Raw genomic sequence first — 22,315 nt, forward strand, 5'->3', positions numbered from 1 at the left:
GGGGATTGTTTACTAATAAGCCAATCAGCGAACTACTCACTTTCCTCAGCGAACGATTCACTTGACTCATGCAGCGAACGACTCCCTTTCCTCAGCGAACGACTCACTTACCTCACGCAGCCAGCGACCTACTTTGCGTATATATATATATATATATATATATATATATATATATATATATATATATATATATATATATATATATAGACACACACACACTCACCTAAAGGATTATTAGGAAAACCATACTGTGTTTGACCCCCTTTCGCCTTCAGGACAGCCTTAATTCTTCGTGGCATTGATTCAACAATATATATATAGTAAACCACACTATGTGCACCAACACAGTCCTTTTTTTGAGTTTAATACAATGCTTTGCATGAGTAAGTGAACCAACAAAGAAAAGAAAATCTTCCAACAGTCAAGCATATTTGGTAGAGTCAAAGAATAAAAAGAAGCTAATCACAATATTTTAAAACACAACATTACATGAAATATAGTCATTTAGCAGATGCTTTTGTCCAAAGCAACTTACAAATGATGACAATGGAAGCAATCAAAATCAACAAAAAAGAAATATGTGAGTGCTATTACAAGTCTCACTTATATTAACGCAGTACACATAGCAAGTTTATTTATTTATTATATAATAGGTAAAAAGAAAACCGATTGAATAGAAAAAGAATAGAGCAGGCCTTTAATTTTATAATAAAAACAAATAGATAGAATACAAATATATTTTTAAGAAAACAAGCAGAATAGAGTGAATAGAGTGCTAGTCTAAAAGTGACAAGTTTTTTTTAAAAAAAGAATAGAATTAGAATAGAGAGTGCTAGAGTTAGAGGGTCCAATAAAAAATGGAAAATGTGTTTTTAGTCGTTTTTCGAAGATGGCTAAGGATGCAGCTGCTCAGACTGAATGTCACTTCACCAGAAGGGAACATTTAATTCAAAAGTCAGTTAAAATGGTTTTGAGCCTTTTTCCGTGAATTATCTTACAAGGATGTTGATAAGCAGGTGCTTCCTGCCTTGTGAATAAGCACATACGACTGCATTTAAAGCTGGTGGTTAGTGATGCGCGGGTCGTCTCATAACACGCGGGCCCCCCGGGTAACCTGCAAGGTTGGGTTGGGGCGAATTAAGAAATTGGCTTTATTGCGGGGCGGGTCACTAAAAACAACAGTTTTTAAAATCCATTTATGTTGCATGGATTTAGTGGTGGAAATTTTTATTCTTTCAAGAGAGTCGTTGATTTTCAGCTCGTTCACCAAAATGATTCGATCAGGGTTAGTTCACCAAAAAAAAAAAAAAAAATTATGTCATCAATAATTCAGCCTCATGTCGTTCCAAACCCGTGAGACCTCCGTTCATCTTCAGGACACAATTTAAGATATTTTAGATTTAGTCCAGAGGCTCTCAGTCCCTCCATTGAAACTGTATGCACGGTATACTTTCAATGTCCAGAAAGGTAAGAAAAACATCTTCAAAGTAGTCCATGTGACATCAGAGGGTCAGTTAGACGGTCTTCTGTGAAATCTGGATTATTTGACATCATGAAATGACACCATGTTTTGTTGGGCTCTGAACCAGTAAAACACTCCAAAACCATACAACACTCCAATCATCATGATTCACATCAACGATTCACAATTGTATAAGTTTCTTTGCTCCCAACATGTTTGGAACTGTGGCCAGACAAAACTGTTCTTCATGTAGAATATCAATCTTCAGTACTGTCTTATTCTATGTAGATCAGACTTTTGCCATCCCATTCCAATGGTTGACTAGTCCACATTTACTCTGACTGAAGCATCGTACCCTTTGCTTTCTATATTAATTTTGGGAGACAGATAGACGGATAGTACTTTTTCACACAAGGCATTTTCTTTAGTATGTAGGATCATTATAAAATGCATATTCCAGATGTTGTTTGTTAAATTATATTGGTTATCCATGAACAATGATAAAATACCTGTTCATTTTGTATATTCTTGTAATTTATACTTTTCACAGCACTGTAAATACAAATTTTTTTTATACAGTAGCACCATTTTCAAGCTGAGGTTGTATTTCTACAAGAAATAGTGATTGCAAGATAGCTAGGCATAATCATGAAACATTCTGGCTGGTTATTTTAACATCCTGATTTCAGTTGCACTAATTTTAGCAGCTATTGCATCACACTTAGATGAGAAGTGTTTAAGCCTGCATTTACCTGTTGCACATTAAAGCTGTTTTGCACAGAACATGTTGTTGTTAGGACTACTGTAGCCTACAAACTGTCCTTTTTTTTTTTTTTTTTTTTAAATTATACATCAAGTAGTACAATGAATACAAATATTTAACAAATAATATTCTAAATGATTACAAAGCATCATAAGACAAAAACAAAAAACAAAAAAAGAACACAAACATATACAAAAACATAACGAAAAAGGGGTGTACATATATAATTAAAATAAAGAAGAGAAATGTAATTATTTGATAATGTCCATAGTTCTTATTGCTTTGCGGTTTGAAAGTCCTTTCAGTGTTTCAAAGTAAATCTTCATGTCAGCCTTAAAATGGTAGATGTTGGGTATCCTTTCAGACCATTTACATTTATGTACGTAAAACTTACCAAGTAATAAAATAAGATTTAACACAAAACTGTGATTTTTATCTGTCTCTTTTTTGTCATAATAAAAAAAAACATCCTTTTTCTCTATGTACATTTTAATTCCACTCAACATATTAAATAAATATTCCACATCAATCCAAAAAAACTTCACATACAAGCATTCAAAGAAAAGATGTAAGACAGTTTCAGTATCCTTTTTACAAAGTGTACAGGATTCTGAAAGGTCATTTTTATATCGTTTTAGGAACTCATTTGTTGGGTAAATTTTATGTATAATTTTAAAGTATATTTCAAAAACTTTATTATTAATACAGTATTTATTATTATAAGTCCAAATCAATCTCCAATTAATATTTCCAAAGTGTTCATTCCAAAAATATTTATTTCGGGGCGTAGCAGGGAAGTGAACCAAGCATCTAAAGAACTTATTATTACATTTACTATCTTTTATATCAACTCCGTTTAACAAGACCTGTTTTTTATTTATTGATTGCTTATGAGGTTCACTACTACCTCTCAAGAGTCTCAATAAACCTTCTGGAATTGCATCAAAGACAATACTATACTCCCTTGGAGTTATTGGAATCCTAAATATGTTTAAAAATTCAGTATATGTTAGTAAGTAACCCTCATTATTCATCAGTTGTGAGACCATTAGAATATCGTTTTTAATCCAATTGTCATAGAAGATTGATTTATTCTTATATTTAACAATTTTATTATTCCAAATTAACTGTTTGTGAGGGGAGAAGTTATGTTTGTATATAAGAAGCCAACATAAAAGAGCCTGTCTATGAAAATTGGATAGCTGAAAGGGGAGCTTGTTAACCTCAAACTCTATACCACCAACTTTTTCAAAAATAAGATTCGGAATGATATACCATAGTTTATCAGTATGCTTAATATAGTGTTTAATCCAGTTCAATTTGAAGATTGTATTAGAAGTATCAAAATCAAGCACATTTAAACCTCCTTGATTATAAGAATTACATAAAATTTTTATTTAAATAGTGTGACTTGTTTTTCCATATAAAGTTGAATAATGTTGAATCAATTTTTTTAATACAAGATTTTGGTGCATCTAACACCTTTGCAGGATAGACTAAACGAGACAGCCCCTCAGTTTTGGACAAAAGAACTCTACCTTTGAGTGATAAATCCCTCATGAGCCACATATCAAATCTCTTTTTGGTTTTCACTATAAGGGGTTGGAAATTTGATTGCACTCTGTCTGATTGATTTTTACAGATATTGATACCAAGGTACGTAACTTCCTCTCTAACTGGAATACCTTCAAATTCAGTTAAAGGAGTATCATTGTCTTTAAGTGGAAAAAGAGTACATTTTTTAACATTTAAAGATAATCCTGAAGCTTTAGAAAATATATTGAGACACTCTATAACTTTTTTAACCTGTGAAATGTCTTTTAAAAAAATAGCAGTATCATCAGCTAGCTGACAACATTTAATTTCTTTTTCCATAATTTTGATACCTTGAAACAAGTCATTATTTATATATAAAGCCATAGTTTGCATGACCAGAAGAAACAAGAAAGGAGCCGCCAGATCTCCTTGTTTTATGCCCCGGGAGATGCTAAATCTACGAGTAGTTCCCCATGGAAGTTTAACTGAACTATTGCAATCACTATATAAAGTTAGTATTGCCCTTTTAAAGTATTGACCAAAACCAAAAAAATCTAAAACATCAAATAAAAAATCATGTGTCACAGTATCAAAGGCTTTGTATATATCTATAAATAGAATGTAACTATTATCAGTTATTAAATCCTTATAATCGATTAGATCTAAGATTAATCGAATATTGTTACTAATATGCCGTCCTTGCATAAAACCAGACTGACTGTCATCTATTATTGTATCTAAGCATAACTTTATTCTTTGCGCAAAAATATGAGCCAGCAATTTTGCATCATTATTAATTAAAGTTATAGGCCTCCAATTGTCAAGAAGCAAACGATCCTTATTGGGTTTAGGTAACAATGTAATTAAGCCTTGACACATAGTTGGGGGAAGCCTACAGGTTTCTATAGCCTCCTTAAAAACTAATAATAAGAATTCAGAGATGTAATCTTGAAATGCTTTATAAAATTCACCTGTTAGGCCATCATTCCCTGGGGATTTATTATCTTTTAATTTACTAATGTTCTTTTTAAGTTCTTCTAGGGATATGTCTTGATCACAAATGTCCTTCTGAGTTTTATCAATACCTTGAGCCACACTTTTTATACATGAGAGGAAATATGAGCTCTGACAACTGTTATGTTTGGAATATAGTTTTATATAAAAATCTTCCACAAAATTAAAATTTTTGAGGGATCTTCAGAGATCTGATCATTAATTTTAAGTTTATATATACTGTTAACACTAACATTTCTTTTTTCTAAATTATGAAAATACTTCGTATTCCTTTCACCATGCTCTATCCATTTCCGCCTAGATCGAATAAAGGCTCCCTGTGCCAAATTTTGATAGATACTGTCCAATTCAGCTTGTAATTCAAATACAGTATTAATGTCAGCTTGTGTATTAATGAGTATTAATGCTCGTTTTTTTTCAAAAATAGAAATGATTCCCTTGAGTATTCTATCTTGTCTCATTCTTTTTTCCTTAGATAATTCTTTTGCCCTCTCAATGGCCATATTACGAATTTGAAATTTTGTATACTCCCAATATTTTCCATATATTCTGTATTTTTTTGCTTCTATCAAATTTTCATTTATGATTGTTTTGGCTTTTTCAATGAAGCTTTTATCACTCAAAAGTATATTATTTAATTTCCAATAGTTTGGTTTATATTTTATTGATTGACCCCTTATACATATTACTAAAGTGATCATATTATGATCCGAAAATATTGAGGGCTGTATTTTGGTTTCTTCCACATTGTCTGACAACTCATTTGAAATAAGCCAGAAGTCAATCCTGGATCTCTTAGATAAATCTTTGTTAGTCCAAGTGAACTGGATTTGCTGTGGATATTTTAGTCTCCATATGTCACAACAGTTTAAATGCATGGATAGATTACTAAACTCTCCATAATTGCCTCTTAAGGATCTTTGAGGTTGGCAGTCTTTGATGGGGTCACTTATGCCTACAAACTGTCCTATTTTGATTAAATCTTTGTGTTATTACCCCCCCACCTGTTCCTTAAAGGGTTAGTTCACCCAGATAGCAAAATTATGTAATTAATCACTTACCCTCATGTTGTTTCAAACCTGTAAAACCTCCGTTTATCTTTGGAACACAGTTTAAGATATTTTAGATTTAGTCCGAGAGATCTCAGTCTTTCCACTGAAGTTGTGTGTACGGTATACTGTCCAAGTCCAGAAAGGTAAGAAAAACATCATCAAAGTAGTCCATGTGACATCGAAAATACATTTTGGTCCAAAAATAGCAAAAACGACGACTTTATTCAGCATTGTCTTCTCTTCCGGGTCTGTAATGAGAGAGAGTTCAAAACAAAGCCTGGATATCCGGTTTGCGAAAGAAACATTCAGTTCAGCAAATCGAATCGTTTTAAATGGTTCACATCTCTAATACACATTAATCCACAAATGACTTAAGCTGTTAACTTTTTTAATGTGGCTGACACTCCCTCTGAGTTAAAACAAACCAATATCCTGGAGTAATGCATGCACTCAAACAGTACACTGACTGAACTGGTGTGAAGAGAGAACTGAAGATGAACACCGAGCCGAGTAATTTTGCTATTGGTTGATTAATGCAGACATTGTTGGCCATTTCCCTGTGCAGGGAAAACCAGCCTAATTTCTTCTTAAATCTAGTCAAATCATAGCCAAAACTAGTTGAAACTTGTCGACACTGCTTCTGTGGAACACAAACAGAAATTGTATTTAATTTAATTTAATTTATTAATAATTCATTCAGATTTGCAAATCCATAAGGGCCGGAAATTAATGGGAACTTGTAGAAGAAATGCCACCAAAACTAACAAATTTGTGACAAAGGGTGAAAAAAATGGTCTCTGCACAAATTAACTAGGTCTATGACTGTAGCGATCAAAATGAAATGTTAAAAGGGAACTATTATGCTTTTTCATTTTTTCAACTTTAGTTAATCTGCTGTTTGACCATAAAAAAGATCTGCAAAGTTACAAAGCTCAAATTCCACTTGAGAATTTTATGTAACAGAAGTTACTTTTCAAAAACTAGACTCGTTTGGACTACAACACATATTTTCTGGGATTTGTGATATCACAAATACTGACGAATGGGACGAGACCTGGTTGTGCTGCACTGGAGAAGGCAACGAGTGTTATCACTATGTCAGAGACAAGCAAGCTTTCCCAAGTCAGATGAACTGGTTACAATCATCCAGGTTTAAATCGCGCTCAAATTGATTTGATTTTGACGCAAGATTTACACTGAAGCTCACAGGCTGCTATGGTAAGGGGCGTGACATTTCCCAACCAGGCAGCGAGTGCTGTCAATCACAACATACACTGGCCCAAGCGAACCAATCACAGCACATTTAGTACTTCAGAAGGTGGGGCAAAATTTGATACAGGAACTATTCGAGCAAATCAGACTGGGGAGAGAGGTGCATTTTGCATCAAATGGCGTTTTATGCATTTTATTTATTTATTTTTGCAGCATTGAGCATTATAACCAATCATATACCTATCTGATGAGTTTATTAACACAATAGCCAATCAGAGGCATTTAGCTGAAAACACCAGATAAACTCCCATCATAAACAATTAAGACATTAATTTAGCAGCTTCAGTAATTATAACTGGGGATTTTTTATAATTTGTGATAGATTAGATTAAGGTCATGGACTGACACGTCTGACCAAAAAATGCTTTTACATATATATTCAATTAACCATCATTAATAAAAAGAGCAATATTTGACAATAATGACTTTGTCATAATATTGTGGACCTATCCCTTTTTATGTATAATTGATATACAATTGTAAACTTTGTTTTTTTTTTTTACTTTGTTGTTACAGTTTGAAGTTTTCTGACTGGTTTAAGTGTTTGCTTGAATTTAATTAGGCTATTTGACTTTTAAAACAACACAGATACAATTAAACATGTAATTTAAAAAAATACCCCTAAACAGACATGTATTCATAACTGCTCTCACATGCAGTTATGATGCAGAGTTTTATAAACAAATAATGTCAAATCACAATTAATCACCAGTCTGATCATCTGGATTGAAGTTCTTCATCACCCTGTAGGAAAAGTTTAGGCAAAATTAGCTTCTATGATAATGAATAAAATTGAAACACATAGTATTGTAAAACAAGAACAAGACACACCTAATCTCTTTCATCATTGGAACTCTGTAATACTTGAATCCATTCCCTAAAATTAAGAAAAAGAGGCAGCAATAGATTCACCAAGTATGCTGTTTAGTGCTGTAATGTATGACTTATCACCATAGATCAGGGTTGTCCAATTCCATCCCTGGAGGGCACAATGTTTTGCAGAATTTTGCTCCAACACACTTGCCTAGAAGTTTCTAGTGAGTCTGAAATCACCCTTTTGTGTCCAAAATCATAGTAGACGTTCAATAGCAAAAGATTCAATAGCATAATACACCACAATAATGATTACAGTACAGTATAGTATGAGTACAACCAATGTACACTCAACAGCTAGAGAATACACATAATAGACTGTGAAGGTAATTCTGAATTCTGAATTCCCATATCACACAAGATGACAGCATCTGCAGCTGAATCATCCATCCATCTATTTTCCAACCTGTTGGTCCAATGTGGGTAGAGCGTAATGTCAAATAGATATACATTTTACTATAGATTTTTTAATATGTAAACTCGAAAAAACTTTGCTGTAAATTGTGTTATTTTAAGCAACACAACATAAGAACAAGGTGTCAGTCAGCTGCATCAGCAACAGTCAATTGAAATCCCTTTTGCCTTTTATAACATAAATGTTTTTTGTTCATTATTATACTGAGTTTAATTTAATTTAATGTTATAATAGGTTCTCTAATCTCAGTACTGTTTGTTTATGGGCAGGTTTTGGAGTAAGTAATTACATCTTTCAGCGAAGTTACTAGTGAAACGTGAGGCCGATTTTGTCAACACGGCGGCATGAGAATTAGTGCTATTTCTGTATTACAAGCCAGAAAGTTTTTCGGGACCCGTCAGGCTTGAATCAGGTAGCAGACCTCTACAGTGCACTACTGTAAGAAATAGTTAATGAGGGTATAGAGAGTGATTTTCAATCCAGCTCTTGATTACTTTAGTTCATATGTGTTTAATTAAGGCTGGAGCTGAAAACTCTTCAGGACAGTGTCCCTCCAGGGACATGTTTGAACACCCCAGACATAGATAATGTAGGGTTTATAATGGCTCTTAATAAATCATAACAAATCATACACTACATCCATTAACATCACAGGCATTGATTAGCACTGATGAAAACACTGAGACAGCAGAGCAAATAAATACTTGAAACAGTAGAAGTAGAACTGACTTCAGGCATAATGCTTGTTAGTCTGTGCTAACCAAACTCATTAGTCCAAAATTCCTATCTTCTTAAAGGTGGGGAAGCGATTTCTGGTAGCCAATGTTGACATTTGAAATCACCAAAACAATCATGCCCCTACCCTCAAAATAGGGTCTCGCCCTATACGTACGCAGCCCAGGCAGAGAGTTTTGGCACGACATGACAAATCCCCAACAGAAAACTGCTGCTGTGTTTTATTCATGATGTATTGACACAATTTTATAATGATTTTCAGCAGTCGCTTTGTCCGTCCAGTGTGATAGACAGACTTTAGCTGTTCCGGCACAGACAAGATGTCACTCACCTATCTAGAAGAAACAAAGCAACCTCGGCATCTGATCACAGGCCATCGGCTCACTGAGTTCTCTCTAGTGCTGGAAAGCAGATCCAATATTTACACGGGTCCTACATCTTACCTTATTGCCTTATGCCTTCTTTTGTTCCTCAGACGTTTTTCTCTTTGGTTTTTTTTATCCGCCATCTCTATCTTTCTGTCACTCGGCTTGGCTAATGTCTATCCTGTGCACTGAACGCTCTCTCCTCCACATCATGAGTAGACATGCCCCTTACTCTTTGTTTTGCTACTCGGCCCAAATCAGTTTTCTAAAGCATTTTTGAAAACTCGCTTAACCCACCTTTAACTGCACATGAAACATCAAATATATTCCAATTGACTGTGACAATTGGACAAATGCAATATTAAAATGTGTAAAAACTCAAACAGACTGTGAAGAACTCAAACTCACGGTTTATGTTTCCATATGAACACAAATAGGAATGCAGCACCAAGAAAAGCAGCGATGAAAACACAGAACAGACTCCAACAGACGGCGTTGGTTTCTAGGAAAGAAGTTGTCAAGTTAAAACTTCTAGAATGTTATTTGAAATGGCTGACAATAACCGTTAATACAGAAACTGGTTGTTACAGATTTACAGTAGTTATCCTAGATTATTCATGGATTGACACATCATAGTATCAAAGTTTTGAATCTCCACATAGAAGTCTTTCTTAACAAATAATATTATCTGATAAAGTTTTGCATGCATACTTGTATTTTTACTGCTAAATGCTTAAATGTATAATATATATTATATAAGCAAATATATATATATATACACTCACCATTATGAACATTCACATAGAGAGATCCTGTTGAACTTCCATACTGGTTTGAAGCATGACAGATGTACAAGCCATTAAAGTCAGGGGTCAGATTTGGTACAGGAAGCTTTTTACCTTCATAAAATGGATCACTTTTATTCACTCTGTTAAGACACAGATTCAAAAGATTAATAAGCAGGATCTGGTGAGTGCTGATAGAATATGACGGTACTCAGGATGTACAAGGGTAAGATGTCATAACAATACATTTACTTGACATCTGTAACATATCCATTCCGCAGTCAATCACATTCAGTTCTGCCTCCATTCTGGAATGCAAGGGCCGATTTAAATGTTTCATATTGAAATTCAGGCCTAGTATCCAGTAGTAAATTCAGCTGAAACTGCCACTTCATGCTGACTTTAAGTTACATACATTTGTCATTTAACGAGTTGTATAATAATAGGATTTAGCAAATAGTAAGCATATTTGGCGTGTTGTCTTGAAGGAGGGCTCTGAGCCCCAGCTACAGGACAACGCACGTCCTGATTTTGCCAAGTCCGATGTGTTCCTAGGTCAACATATTATGTTGACCCTGGAACAACATTTTACTCCAAAAATATATTCTTAACCATATCCCTACACCTAAACCTAACCTTAACCATGAGTAATCCCTAAAATCAGAGGAGATGATAGATGAATGACACTGATGTACAAGCACCAAACACTGATTTTAAGCATAAACTTCACAAAATCTATAAACTGGTTCTTCAAATCTGATTGGTTAATCACAATGTTGTTCCAGGGTCAACAACGATGTTGTCCCAGGAACATGTCTCACTTGGTAAAATCAGGTTAGGCACAGGACAACACTGTAACTGGAGTTTCTGAAAATCTTCACTCTGGCAGGATTTTTAAAAAAGTTTCAGTTTCAGTGACCTGAATGTGAACGAAAAGCCAAACCTCATAGAAAAAGCCTGGATTTTAAAAATACCTGTTTGCATAGGGTGACTAAATGTGCCATTTTCAAAGGACACATCCTGGCCAGGATTTCTATATTGCCTAAAATATCAATGTTTTGGCTTTGTTTGCGCTGCGCAGACCATTGTTGTATGACAAAGTACCATAAGAGCTCTAGAGAACAGATGGCTTCTTGTGCTTTTGAACTGCTCTCACGTTACTTTGATGTCATACATGATGTATGCTCAGTGCTGCTTCAAGTCGAAGACTAATATGTATACGTATTTGCATCGCTTTGACCGTTCTCTGTAGATCTCACCTTCTCACACAACACTATTGGTTGATTATGTACAATGTCTGCATGTTATTGGTCCAACGATCATTTCCTTCATTAAGTATGAAAACAGGAAACCAAACCCAAAGCCTGGATATATTTTAGGCAACATAGAAATCCTGGCCAGGACGTTTCCTGGGAAATTGGCACATTTGGTCACCCTACGTTTTCATGTAGACATGGCCTCAAACCACACTGATGGAAACATCCAGGTGTCAGGGTCCTGACACTTTAAGCCTCGGGTTGTGCATGCTCTCATCAGTGCATTTCAGTGTATTTTGAATGTGGTCTGGATCCTGACACTCCTGTCTAGCTAGGTTTTGGTAAAGGGTTAGGATCTGGAAAATCATCCGCTACACTCTTTAAAATAAATGTGCTTAAAAGTTCTTCACAGTAATGTCACAAAATAGGGTGACCAAATGTGCCATTTTCCCAGGACATGTCCTGGCCAGGATTTCTATGTTGCCTAAAATATCCAAGTTTTGGCTTTGGTTTCCTGTGTTCATACTTAATGAAGGAAATTATCATTTGAACAATAACATGCAGACATTTTACATAATCGACCAATAGTGGTGTGTGAGAAGGTGGGATCTACAGAGAACGGTCAAAGCGATGCAAATATGTATACATTTTAGTGTTCGACTTGAAGCAGCACTGAGCATACATCATGTATGACATCAAAGTAACGTGAGAGCAGTTCCAAAAGCACAAGAAGCCATATGCTCTCTAGACCTCTTATGGTAATATTGTAATACTACAATTGGTCTGCGCAGTGCAAACAAAGCCAAAACATTGATATTTTAGGCAATATAGAAATCCTGGCCAGGATGTGACCTGGAAAAATGGCACGTTTGGTCACCCTAATGTTTCCATTACCGAGTCCAATTGTAGTTGGTTGGTTCTGGGTTACTATCCACTTTACACTGGAATTCCTTAATGTTTGTTGGACTGTCAGGAATGATAACAACTGAATCTGGTGGATCTAAGTTGAAAAAGAAGAAAATAAACTTCAACATTATTTTATTATTCAATGCAATGAGGGAATGCAGACCAAGGGGGTTTTCACACTGGCAGTTTAGTGCGGAACGGGGCACGGTTCACAAAAAAAACAAAAATCACTAATGTGAACGCGGTACCGAATCCAAGACTACATGGAGAAGGTGGTCTGAGCTCGGTTGCTCCCGAACTGTGGCATGGTTCATGTGAATGTGCAAGCAACACGGACTTGGGTGCGCACTTGTTCAGGAAGTAAAGTATCCCGCACATGCATAAAACTGTCAATATCATTGTTTCCTCAACACACAAGAGAGCCGAGGTTGATTCCACACACTCCTAAAAGTCTAAATTAAGCTAATAAAAATGTAATAATTAAAATTAATAATGGCACCAAATAACAAAAAAAATTACAACTATGCTCAGTTGCGTTGTGTTCCCCAGGCATTTTCCATGTGCGTTTGCGATGACGTAAGGTGACTGCAAACGCACCTGGGTTTGATACAACTATTGAGTCTGAAAGCAGACCAATGTTGCGGGCGGCGCCGTTAACAATCACACTCGGGCCGCAGCAAACGAGCCTAGTGTTAAAACCCTCCAAGAAATGAGGAGTACATCAATAAAAAAGTTGTAATGACATAGAGGGACACAGGAACCACACGTAGCAGGAAAGTAGACATCAACAATACCAGGTGAAGACCTAGAACTTAAGTACACAGGGGAATGAGGATAATTAACTAAACACAGCTGGGAACAAATGAAAAACTAACCAGGGAACACAATGGGAACAGGAAGTACCAAATAAGGGCATGAGGATAACCTGGAGCACATGGGGGAGGAAAACACACCACATGACAGGAACAGAGTCTGACAGCTATTTACAGAAACTTGTCACTACACATAAGATTGAATAGTACACATTATATGAATCAGTCTAATGAAAGCTTTTCTAAATAAACCATTTCTGTCAGAGCAGCAACTGAATTACCATATGAATCATATGAATTCAACTTCTCTATAGCAAAAATATGCTCTCTCTTTATCTATATATGCAAGTTGTTGGTTGACAGAGCATATGTACTTACAGTGGATGTTTATTGTGTAGTTCAACACAAGTTCATCTCTCACTGTGTTGTGTTTGACCACACACTGGACATTCTTCTTGTTTAAATGTTTGAATGGGACACCAAGTAGGTAGGATACAACAGTAACAGTCCCATCTGAGTTCATTGTATAGTTGGTATTAGTCTTCAGAGAGTTTTCTAGATCTCCTAATCTCCATATCACTTCTGCTGCAGGCTTTGCATTAGAGGCAAAACATGACACCAAGGTGGCCTCTGTAAAACCAGCAACAGGCACCTCTCCTCTTACATTATTTGAAGGACGAGCTAGATTGGAAATGGAAAAAACCCAGAATCATTTAAAGTGGATTGTGAAAACTAAAATAGCTTAGTAAGTTCTTGATCTTCTCATAACTACTAAAAGCATGAGATATTACTTTTACACATTTTGCTAGCACATAGCCTTTTTATAGGATGAAAGTTTTTTTTGAGTTTGGTATGCAAACATGCACAATTTTTCAAAGGGGTCATATGATGCTTATTCAAAGATCATTATTGTGTGTATTGGGTGTAATAGAATTACAGCACTCTTTAATCTTCAAAACACATTGTTTTCACATACTGTACATCAGAGATTCCAAAACTTTTTCCTCTCCCATATATCCATATATCCATATATATATATATATATATATATACATATATATATATATATATATATATATATATATATATATATATATATATATATATATATATATATATATTCCTGTTCTCTGACGTTAGAAACCATTGATATCAGTGGGCATCTCTGGTAGAACAATCAGTTTAGTTACATTCACCATTTTAAGAGTTCTGTCGCTGCTGGAAACAACTTGGTTTACTCTGCCTACCAACCAGAGGCCTTGTTGTAGTTGACATTCCATAACCATAACTAATTGTCCAATTGATAGATTTGGTGTAGATTTTTGCCAATTCACACAGGTTTGAAGACTTGGCAAGTAGTTCTACTTCAACCAGAACAGTAGACAATACTTCCTCAGACACAACTTGATCCTTAAGTACTACTCGAAGACAGGATTTAATAGAGCGTATTTCACGCTCCCAGGCTCCACCGAAATGAGACGCATGTAGAGGATTAAACTGAAAAGAAATCAGTTTCACTCAGTTTTTCTTTGATTTCTGGCTCAAGTGCAGAGAAGGTTTCTTGGAGTTCTCGATTCCCACCTCTGAAATTCATAAATGACGCAAAGCCATAAGGAAGGAGTCAGTATCCATATTATGAAGGAGGTCTAAGTGGATACACCTTTTGGTGAGGCACTTGAAAATGATTCCCCATCGTTTTTCATGTCTTCTGTCCATTTTTATGGTAAATGGTCTGAAGCAATCAACACCAGCCGACCAGAAAGGAGGCTGGAATAAATGAAGGCAAGCAGCGGGAAGATCAGCCATTTTAGGGTTGACTGGATTACGGCGCCATTCATCCATTCTCTGCACTGGTGTTGATATTTCTTTATGGACTGTCTACCTCGGATAATCCAGTAAATTCTTCGCAACTCTGCAAGGCATGCTCAGAACCAGGATGAAGAAGTCTGTTGTCATGCCCTGCCGGAATGTTCGCAGCTGGCCAAAGGATGGACACATGGGAGAGGTGGTGGGTTGTGTGTCTGACAGCTCTTTCTGTGGAGGACATTGAATATATTTACCTATTCGGACAATTGGAATCTTATCTTCTTAGGGCTCCCTCTACCAGCACTGGGCTTGGCCAGTTGGAATAACTGACTCGTGAACGAGTCAGTCTATTGTTCGTTATCTGGCTCGGCTCGGTGTTCATCACAGCAGTTCAGTCAATGTACTGTTTGAGTACATGAATTAACTCCGGGATATTGGTTTGTTTGAACTCAGAGGGAGTGTCAGCCACATTAAAAAAGTTAACAGTTTAAGTCATTTGTGGATTAATGCGTATTAGAGACCATTTAAAACGATTCAGTTCGATTTGGTGAACTGAATGATTCGTTCACGAACCGGAAATCCAGCTGCTTTGATTTGAACTCTCTCTCACACAGACACGAAAGAGAAGACAATGCTGAATAAAGTCGTCGTTTTTGCTATTTTTGGACCAAAATGTATTTTCGATGCTTCAAAAAATTCCAACGGACCCTCTGATGTCACATGGACTACTTTGATGATGTTTTTCTTACCTTTCTGGACATGTACAGTATACCGTACACACAGCTTCAATGGAGGGACTGAGAGCTCTCGGACTAAATCTAAAATATCTTAAACTGTGTTCCGAAGATAAAAGAAGGCCTTACATGTTCGGAACAGCATAAGGGTGAGTTATTAATGACATAATTTTCATTTTTGGGCGAACTAACCCTTTAATTCATCTGTGGATTAATGCTTATTGGAGACGCGAACCGTTTAAAAACGATTAAGTTCGATTTGGTGAACTGTTTCAAAAAGATCCGGTTACATCGAATGATTCGTTCGCGAACCAGATATCACAAACTGCTTTGTTCTTACAACAGACACGGAAGAGAAGACAATGCTTAATAAAGTCATAGTTTTTGCTATTTTTGGACCAAAATGTATTTTCGATGCTTCAAAAAATTCTAAATGACCCTCTGATGTCTTACGGGTTTGAAACAACATGAGGGTAAGTTATTAATGACATATTTTTGCAAATTGGGCTAACTAACCCTAGTAACCGTTTTTTGTTTACAAGAAGTTACAGTCAAAGGAATTGTTATTGTCCTTTAGGTTAATCATTTGAAATAGTAAAAACAATATGTTCAAACTTTTGACTACTTTCTTTAATAACTACATAACACAATACTTCTACTTTTACTTTCAGTACTTGAGTAGTAAATTTTAAAATAGACTACTTGCAATACTTAAGTACAAAAAATGTTGAATACTTTAGTACTTCTACTTAAGTGTGGTGCTTAAAGAGCACTTCAACTTCTACTCAAGTCACTTTTTTGATAGAGCACTTGTACTTTTACTCAAGTATCGGTCTCTAGTACTTTATACATATCTGATAGTGGGTGGTTTCGATAGCCATGCTTGTTGGTGGGGCAATGCCAAGACAGCCCAAGTGTAAACTCTTGTTGGTCAGTCTTGTTTACAGTCAGGCATAGCACACAGCTTTCTGGCCTTGCTTCAGTTGGTAGATGAACAATTACCTTTGGGTAGTTACTGGCCCATTGTCTTATTTCAAATCCCCCAGCAGATAGTAAAGCTCTCATCTTGTTTATGAGCTGTTTGGACTCATCAGTTGTGCAAAGGGACTGCAAACAGTTATCCACATTACTGGATAACAATACTGAGTCTACCACATCTTCATTGCCTTCACGATGGTCCGTGACATGATGCCAGAGATGTATAGTAACGAAGTAGAACTACTTCACTACTGTACTTAAGTACTAAAAGGCGGTATCTGTACTTTACTAGAGTATTATTTTTTTCTCCTACTTCCACTTTTACTTCGGTACATATTTTCGCTGAGTTTAATACTTTTACTCCGATATTTTTTTTTATGTGCTGCATCGTTACTCGTTACAATTATAATAATGTTACGAATCATTCCATTACAAACCACTGCCAGAACTGTAGATGGCAGATTTGATGAAGCTGGCACATCATTGAGCGAATCAAGCGAGACTGCGCGTGCTGACTGGACTGCTGTGAAGAGAGAGATGAACACCGAGCCGAGCCAGATAATGACTCGTTCACAAGTCAAGAACCGGTTGCATCGGTTTTCGGATGACCAGTAACGTTAGTTCTTTCTGACAGTTCGATTCAATAAACCAGTTGAAGAAAACAGTTCACCGATTATTTTGCGCTCGATGCAATGGCGTCATTGGCGTTGACTGCACATGGGCTCATAACATTAACACAGAATCAGTTCAGAATCAATCACCAAAAGAATCAGTTCGGTTCCAGACGCTCTGTGTGTCGGTTTGCTTCACGCTAAATCACACATGCGCAGTATCATCAGCTCCTCGGTTCACGAATCGGACGCGTCTGACAGAAACGGTTCTTGACTCGTGAACGAGTCATTATCTGGCTCAGCTCGGTGTTCATCTTCAGTTCTCTCTTCACATCAGTTCAGTCAGTGTACTGTTTGAGTCAATGAATTACTCCGGGATATTGGTTTGTTTTAACTCAGAGGGAGTGTCAGACACATTAAACAAGTTAACAGCTTAATTCATCTGTGGATTAATGGGTATTGGAGACGCGAACTGTTTAAAACGATTCAGTTCGATTTGGTGGACTGTTTCGAAAAGATCCGGTTACATCGAATGATTCGTTCGCGAACCAGATATCACAAACTTCTTTGTTTTTAACTGTCTTACAACAGACACGGAAGAGAAGACAATGCTGAATAAAGTCATAGTTTTTGCTATTTTTGGACCAAAATGTATTTTCGATGCTTCAAAAAATTCTAAATGACCTCTGAGGTCTTATGGGTTTGAAACAACATGAGGGTAAGTTATTAATGACATCATTTTGCAAATTGGGCTAACTAACCCTAGTAACCCTTTTTTGTTTACAAGAAGTTACAGTCAAAGGAATTGTGATTGTCCTTTAGGTTAATCATTTGAAATAGTAAAAACAATATGTTCAAACTTTTGACTACTTTCTTTAATAGCTACATAACACAATACTTCTACTTTTACTTTCAGTACTTGAGTAGTAAATTTTAAAATAGACTACTTGCAATACTTAAGTACAAAAAATGTTGAATACTTTAGTACTTCTACTTAAGTGTGGTGCTTAAAGAGCACTTCTACTTCTACTCAAGTCACTTTTTTGATAGAGCACTTGTACTTTTACTCAAGTATGGGTCTCTAGTACTTTATACATCTCTGCATGATGCCCCCACTGATGGCCACAGGATACTGTCCGAATTGGAAGCAAACTCCCAGTAATGAGGCACCTAATATAGGTCCTGGGAGTGACTGATCATTCAGTGAAACTCGAAGGAACTGATATGAACAGTTGAACACAACCCTGGCTTTGTTGTTGTGATGCACAAAGTGGTGGGTAATAAACCATAACTCATCTGTTGCTTTAACCTCTTCAGGAGTGAGTTTTGTTGCATATCCCGCCTGCTCCAGTTTGTGTATTTTGTTCTTGTAGACTTCTGCAAGCTCTTAATATCAATTCAAACAGCGCTCAGTAGCTCTTAGAAGAGCCATGACTGATTCAGGTCCTGCATACAAGACCTTTGCATTCCCTTTGCGAAGAAGAGGAGTTGCGTAGCTAGAGACTCCATCCACATCTACTCTCTTTATTTTTGTTTCCAGCATTCGAAGAGCATCTCTGTCCTGCTTGGAACGTGTCATGTCTTTCACAGGCTGGAAGGGAAGTATGTCTACTTGCCATAACTTTTCAACATGATGAGACAGATCTTGTTTGGGAGAGCGGATCAGTGAGATGTTCAGACAAGTAGTCTCCAATGGCTGGTCAAGGAATGTAGTTGGACCCTGGATGGCCCAGCCCAAACTTGTTGCTAACTGCAACATACATGTCCAATGTTCTCTCTTTGCTATAAAGTCTGACCTGAACCACTTTCAATGTGACTCTACCAGAGTGAGTTACTTGATCAAGGTAAACTGTACGGGGTACTTTATTCACAGTAAGGATGCTCTTATTGATGCTGGATGTGGTTTCATGAAGAACTGACAAGTGTTGTTCACCACAAGTGGGAAATAGCTTTTTCAGGGTGCAGTTTGCAGGCTCATGACCGCTACCACATATCCAGCATCTGTTGTTGTCCTTTATCCATGCTGTTATTTGAGCAACGTTTAATTTACCTCAACTCAGAGTTGAGGTAATGCTGTTGGCATTTTTAGAAGGGGTAGTAGGACTTTAAGCTTTCCCGTTTCTTGGCTTTTGTCTGCTCTTTCTTTGCCTGGAATGATGTCTCAGAGGGCTTTTCTGTAACATGATCTATGCCATGGTAGATTGTGGACTGTACCATTGGTGGCTTCAGAGATTTCTGTTCTTGATTCTCAGAGTGAGGTCTATCTGAACAATAGAGATCAGCTTCTCTCCTTGATATCTGAAGTGCTTGTGATTTTCTCTTGAGCCACTCTGCAAACTCAGGAAGAGTGTAAGTTCTGTCAGTCCCAATCTGGATAATACCCTTGGTTATGCAGTATTCAACAAAGCTAACCCTTTGAGAGGATTCGCTTTTGGCACGTTTGGCGTTCAATATGCATTTATCTTGTACAACCAAATGCTAAGGTTACACTTTTTTTTGAAAGTCCACTTTAGAAATTCTACTGACTATAAGTAACTTTGACAATTAATTAGAACAAACTGTACATGTCAACTACATATCAACTAAATCTCAGAAATATGCAGCATCATGTCTACCAGCTCTCAGAGTAGACTGTTAGGGTAGGTTTAGGGTTAGTGTTAGGGGTAGGTTTAGGCTTAGTATAAGTTGACAATAAGTTGACAAAGAAAATGTTAGAAGATATTAAGCAGACAGTCTTCTAATACTATACTAACTGCTAGTTGACATATAGTTGCAACGTTACTTACTGCTAGTAGAATGTCTAAAGTGGACTATCAAAATAAAGTGTTACCAATGCTAATGCTTATCAGTTAGTCGGATTGGTAGTCACACCAGCACGACCTCTTATAGAATTTTGTTTCACTGGCAGAAAAAAGTTAGCAAAATATCCATTTAGTTGCAGGCCTGGTAGATTACTGTTGATTACACTTGTATTTAATTGTTTATTTTATTTAATGTCCTTACTTTGCCATTGTAAGCATATGATTTAAAAATATTTGTATATAAAATTATGAGTGGACCTCAAAGCATATCAGCTCCTGCGCTTCAAATTTTAAATACAGTTAATAATGTCGTCATTTTTATCATATCAGTTTGAGCTCGAGTTACATTCTGAAAATTCAAATGACCAAGACCAAGACAATTTATTAGAACAAACTTTGCATAACTTGAGCAGAATGTTTTGGAATGGTAAGCTGCATGCTACGCTGCCAATTTGAAAACACAATAGTGGCATGCTGCTGCAGCTCTGCTTGAGCATCCAGTTTGTAACAGAACATGTAGCAGATATGTTCGACTTCTTGATGCCAGTTATATGTGGATAACAGAGGATGCTAAGTTTGTAAACATAATTCTATCTCTGCAATCGTGATTGCAAAAATTTCAAACAATATTCGTTGCTCTACCCTTCACAAAACTCTGCATTTTAATAGTCAATGCAAATAATTAAACATGCTTATGAACTCTGATTCAGAAGTGCCCGATTGTCCTAGAAAAGTGGCGTAGCCACGGGTGTGCTAGGGTGTGCCGTTGCCACCCAGAGTGGCAGCTGGCACACCTAAAAATAGATGCAGAATTATTTTTTATAATCTCAATAAAAAATGTTTACTAAACTTGGGCTATTGTTGTTTACTTAGAATATATATATATTTTTAAATAAATCATTTCACGCGTAAATTACAAATATTTTAACTGACCCCTTGTTTCCATGACGACTCGTCATGATTGTCACGTGACACACTGCAGCCACTAACAGATGTATCGGTATTCGTTTTATTTAGTTTTGAATTTTTTATTAAAATATATACACAAACTTGCTTACCATGTCTACTATCTGATATTCCGATTCTTCGTTTAAAAACCTTTATAAATGATCTTGATCTATAATGAGATGAGTTCTGCAGTTCCGAGTCCTGTCAGCCGGATTTAACCTACAGCACTTGAATTCCCCAGTTTCTCCTGAAATACATGAAAGTAAGTGGCTGTTGAACTGGATGAACAATAGAGTAAACTTTATTGTTCTGCTATGTGTGTCTGATATATGAATAAAACCCGTCTGCAAATTACATTTGATTAGATAGTTTTTACTGCTTCCATTGACATCAGTGTGAATTTTACAAACTACGATTGTATTGTTTTACTGTGGTTATGTGTATTTAAATGTATGAAACCAAAAATAAACATTATGTGGTTGAAAACACTGCATATTAATTGTGATATATGACAATCGCTGAGCGCGTCTGTCTCTGGCTCAGTGCCAGCCAACGTGCGAAAGCTGTTTGAATCTGGCAGTTCTGTGACGTCACTGAACATTCTAAATCATACTCTCAGGGGCACAGAAATAAGAATCCAGTATATTGTGCAATAATGCTAAAAATTTTAACATGTAATTTACATTTGAAATTATTTTTGTTAAAATATATCTGCCGACATTTGGACTGCCAACCAATCAGCAAACAGCAGCTGACTGTGACCTCAGCAGTCTATGATCTAAACAGATAATTTTTTGATTGCACATTGCTAGCTAGCATATGTCGCAGAGCTCCTTTCTTTCGGGCCCAACATCAACAGACAGTGTTGCCAGATTGGAAATGTCCAAGTATCGTACCAGAAGTTCAAAGTTATCGTATTTGGAAGAAAATTATTACATTTAACAATTAACTACATTTTGACACGACCTGCAAATTACCACTAGGAGTAGGCTATGGTTGGACGGAAGCAGTGCGACAAAAATAATATCCCATAATTTTTCACAGTAATCTGACAATAAATGTGGCACACCCAGAGTCTCTTTTCTGGCTATGCTACTGTCCTAGAAAAGTTGGAATTGCCCCATTTTTTTTTAAATAGCCTTTGTGCACTCTACTGTACTCTCCCAGGTACTGTCCTCCACTAAATGTGCT

General features: G+C 36.3%; 1 protein-coding gene across 3 annotated transcripts in view; it reads right to left on the reverse strand.

Annotated features, from left to right (window-relative positions):
- Window positions 1-1,282: 1,282 nt before the first annotated feature.
- The window catches only part of LOC127964746 (nectin-1), a 41,639-nt gene continuing 20,606 nt past the window's right edge, over window positions 1,283-22,315 (reverse strand). Inside the window, exons 3-10 of one of the 3 annotated variants that reach the window (XR_008155130.1) lie at window positions 13,625-13,927; window positions 12,423-12,528; window positions 10,273-10,415; window positions 9,896-9,989; window positions 7,931-7,976; window positions 7,809-7,843; window positions 6,400-6,467; window positions 1,283-6,146 (exon numbers count right to left, since the gene is read on the reverse strand). Coding sequence is in view for 2 of the 3 variants with exons in the window: in XM_052565063.1 (XP_052421023.1) it covers window positions 7,931-7,976; window positions 9,896-9,989; window positions 10,273-10,415; window positions 12,423-12,528; window positions 13,625-13,927 (692 nt within the window). In the remaining variant the exon portion in view is untranslated. Of the gene's footprint in view, window positions 6,147-6,399; window positions 6,468-7,798; window positions 7,844-7,930; window positions 7,977-9,895; window positions 9,990-10,272; window positions 10,416-12,422; window positions 12,529-13,624; window positions 13,928-22,315 lie in introns of those variants that run through there. The other 2 variants (XM_052565063.1, XM_052565064.1) reach the window with 2 other exon arrangements.

The sequence above is a fragment of the Carassius gibelio genome, chromosome B9, assembly GCF_023724105.1.
Source record: "Carassius gibelio isolate Cgi1373 ecotype wild population from Czech Republic chromosome B9, carGib1.2-hapl.c, whole genome shotgun sequence".
Classification (NCBI taxonomy): Eukaryota; Metazoa; Chordata; class Actinopteri; order Cypriniformes; family Cyprinidae; genus Carassius; species Carassius gibelio.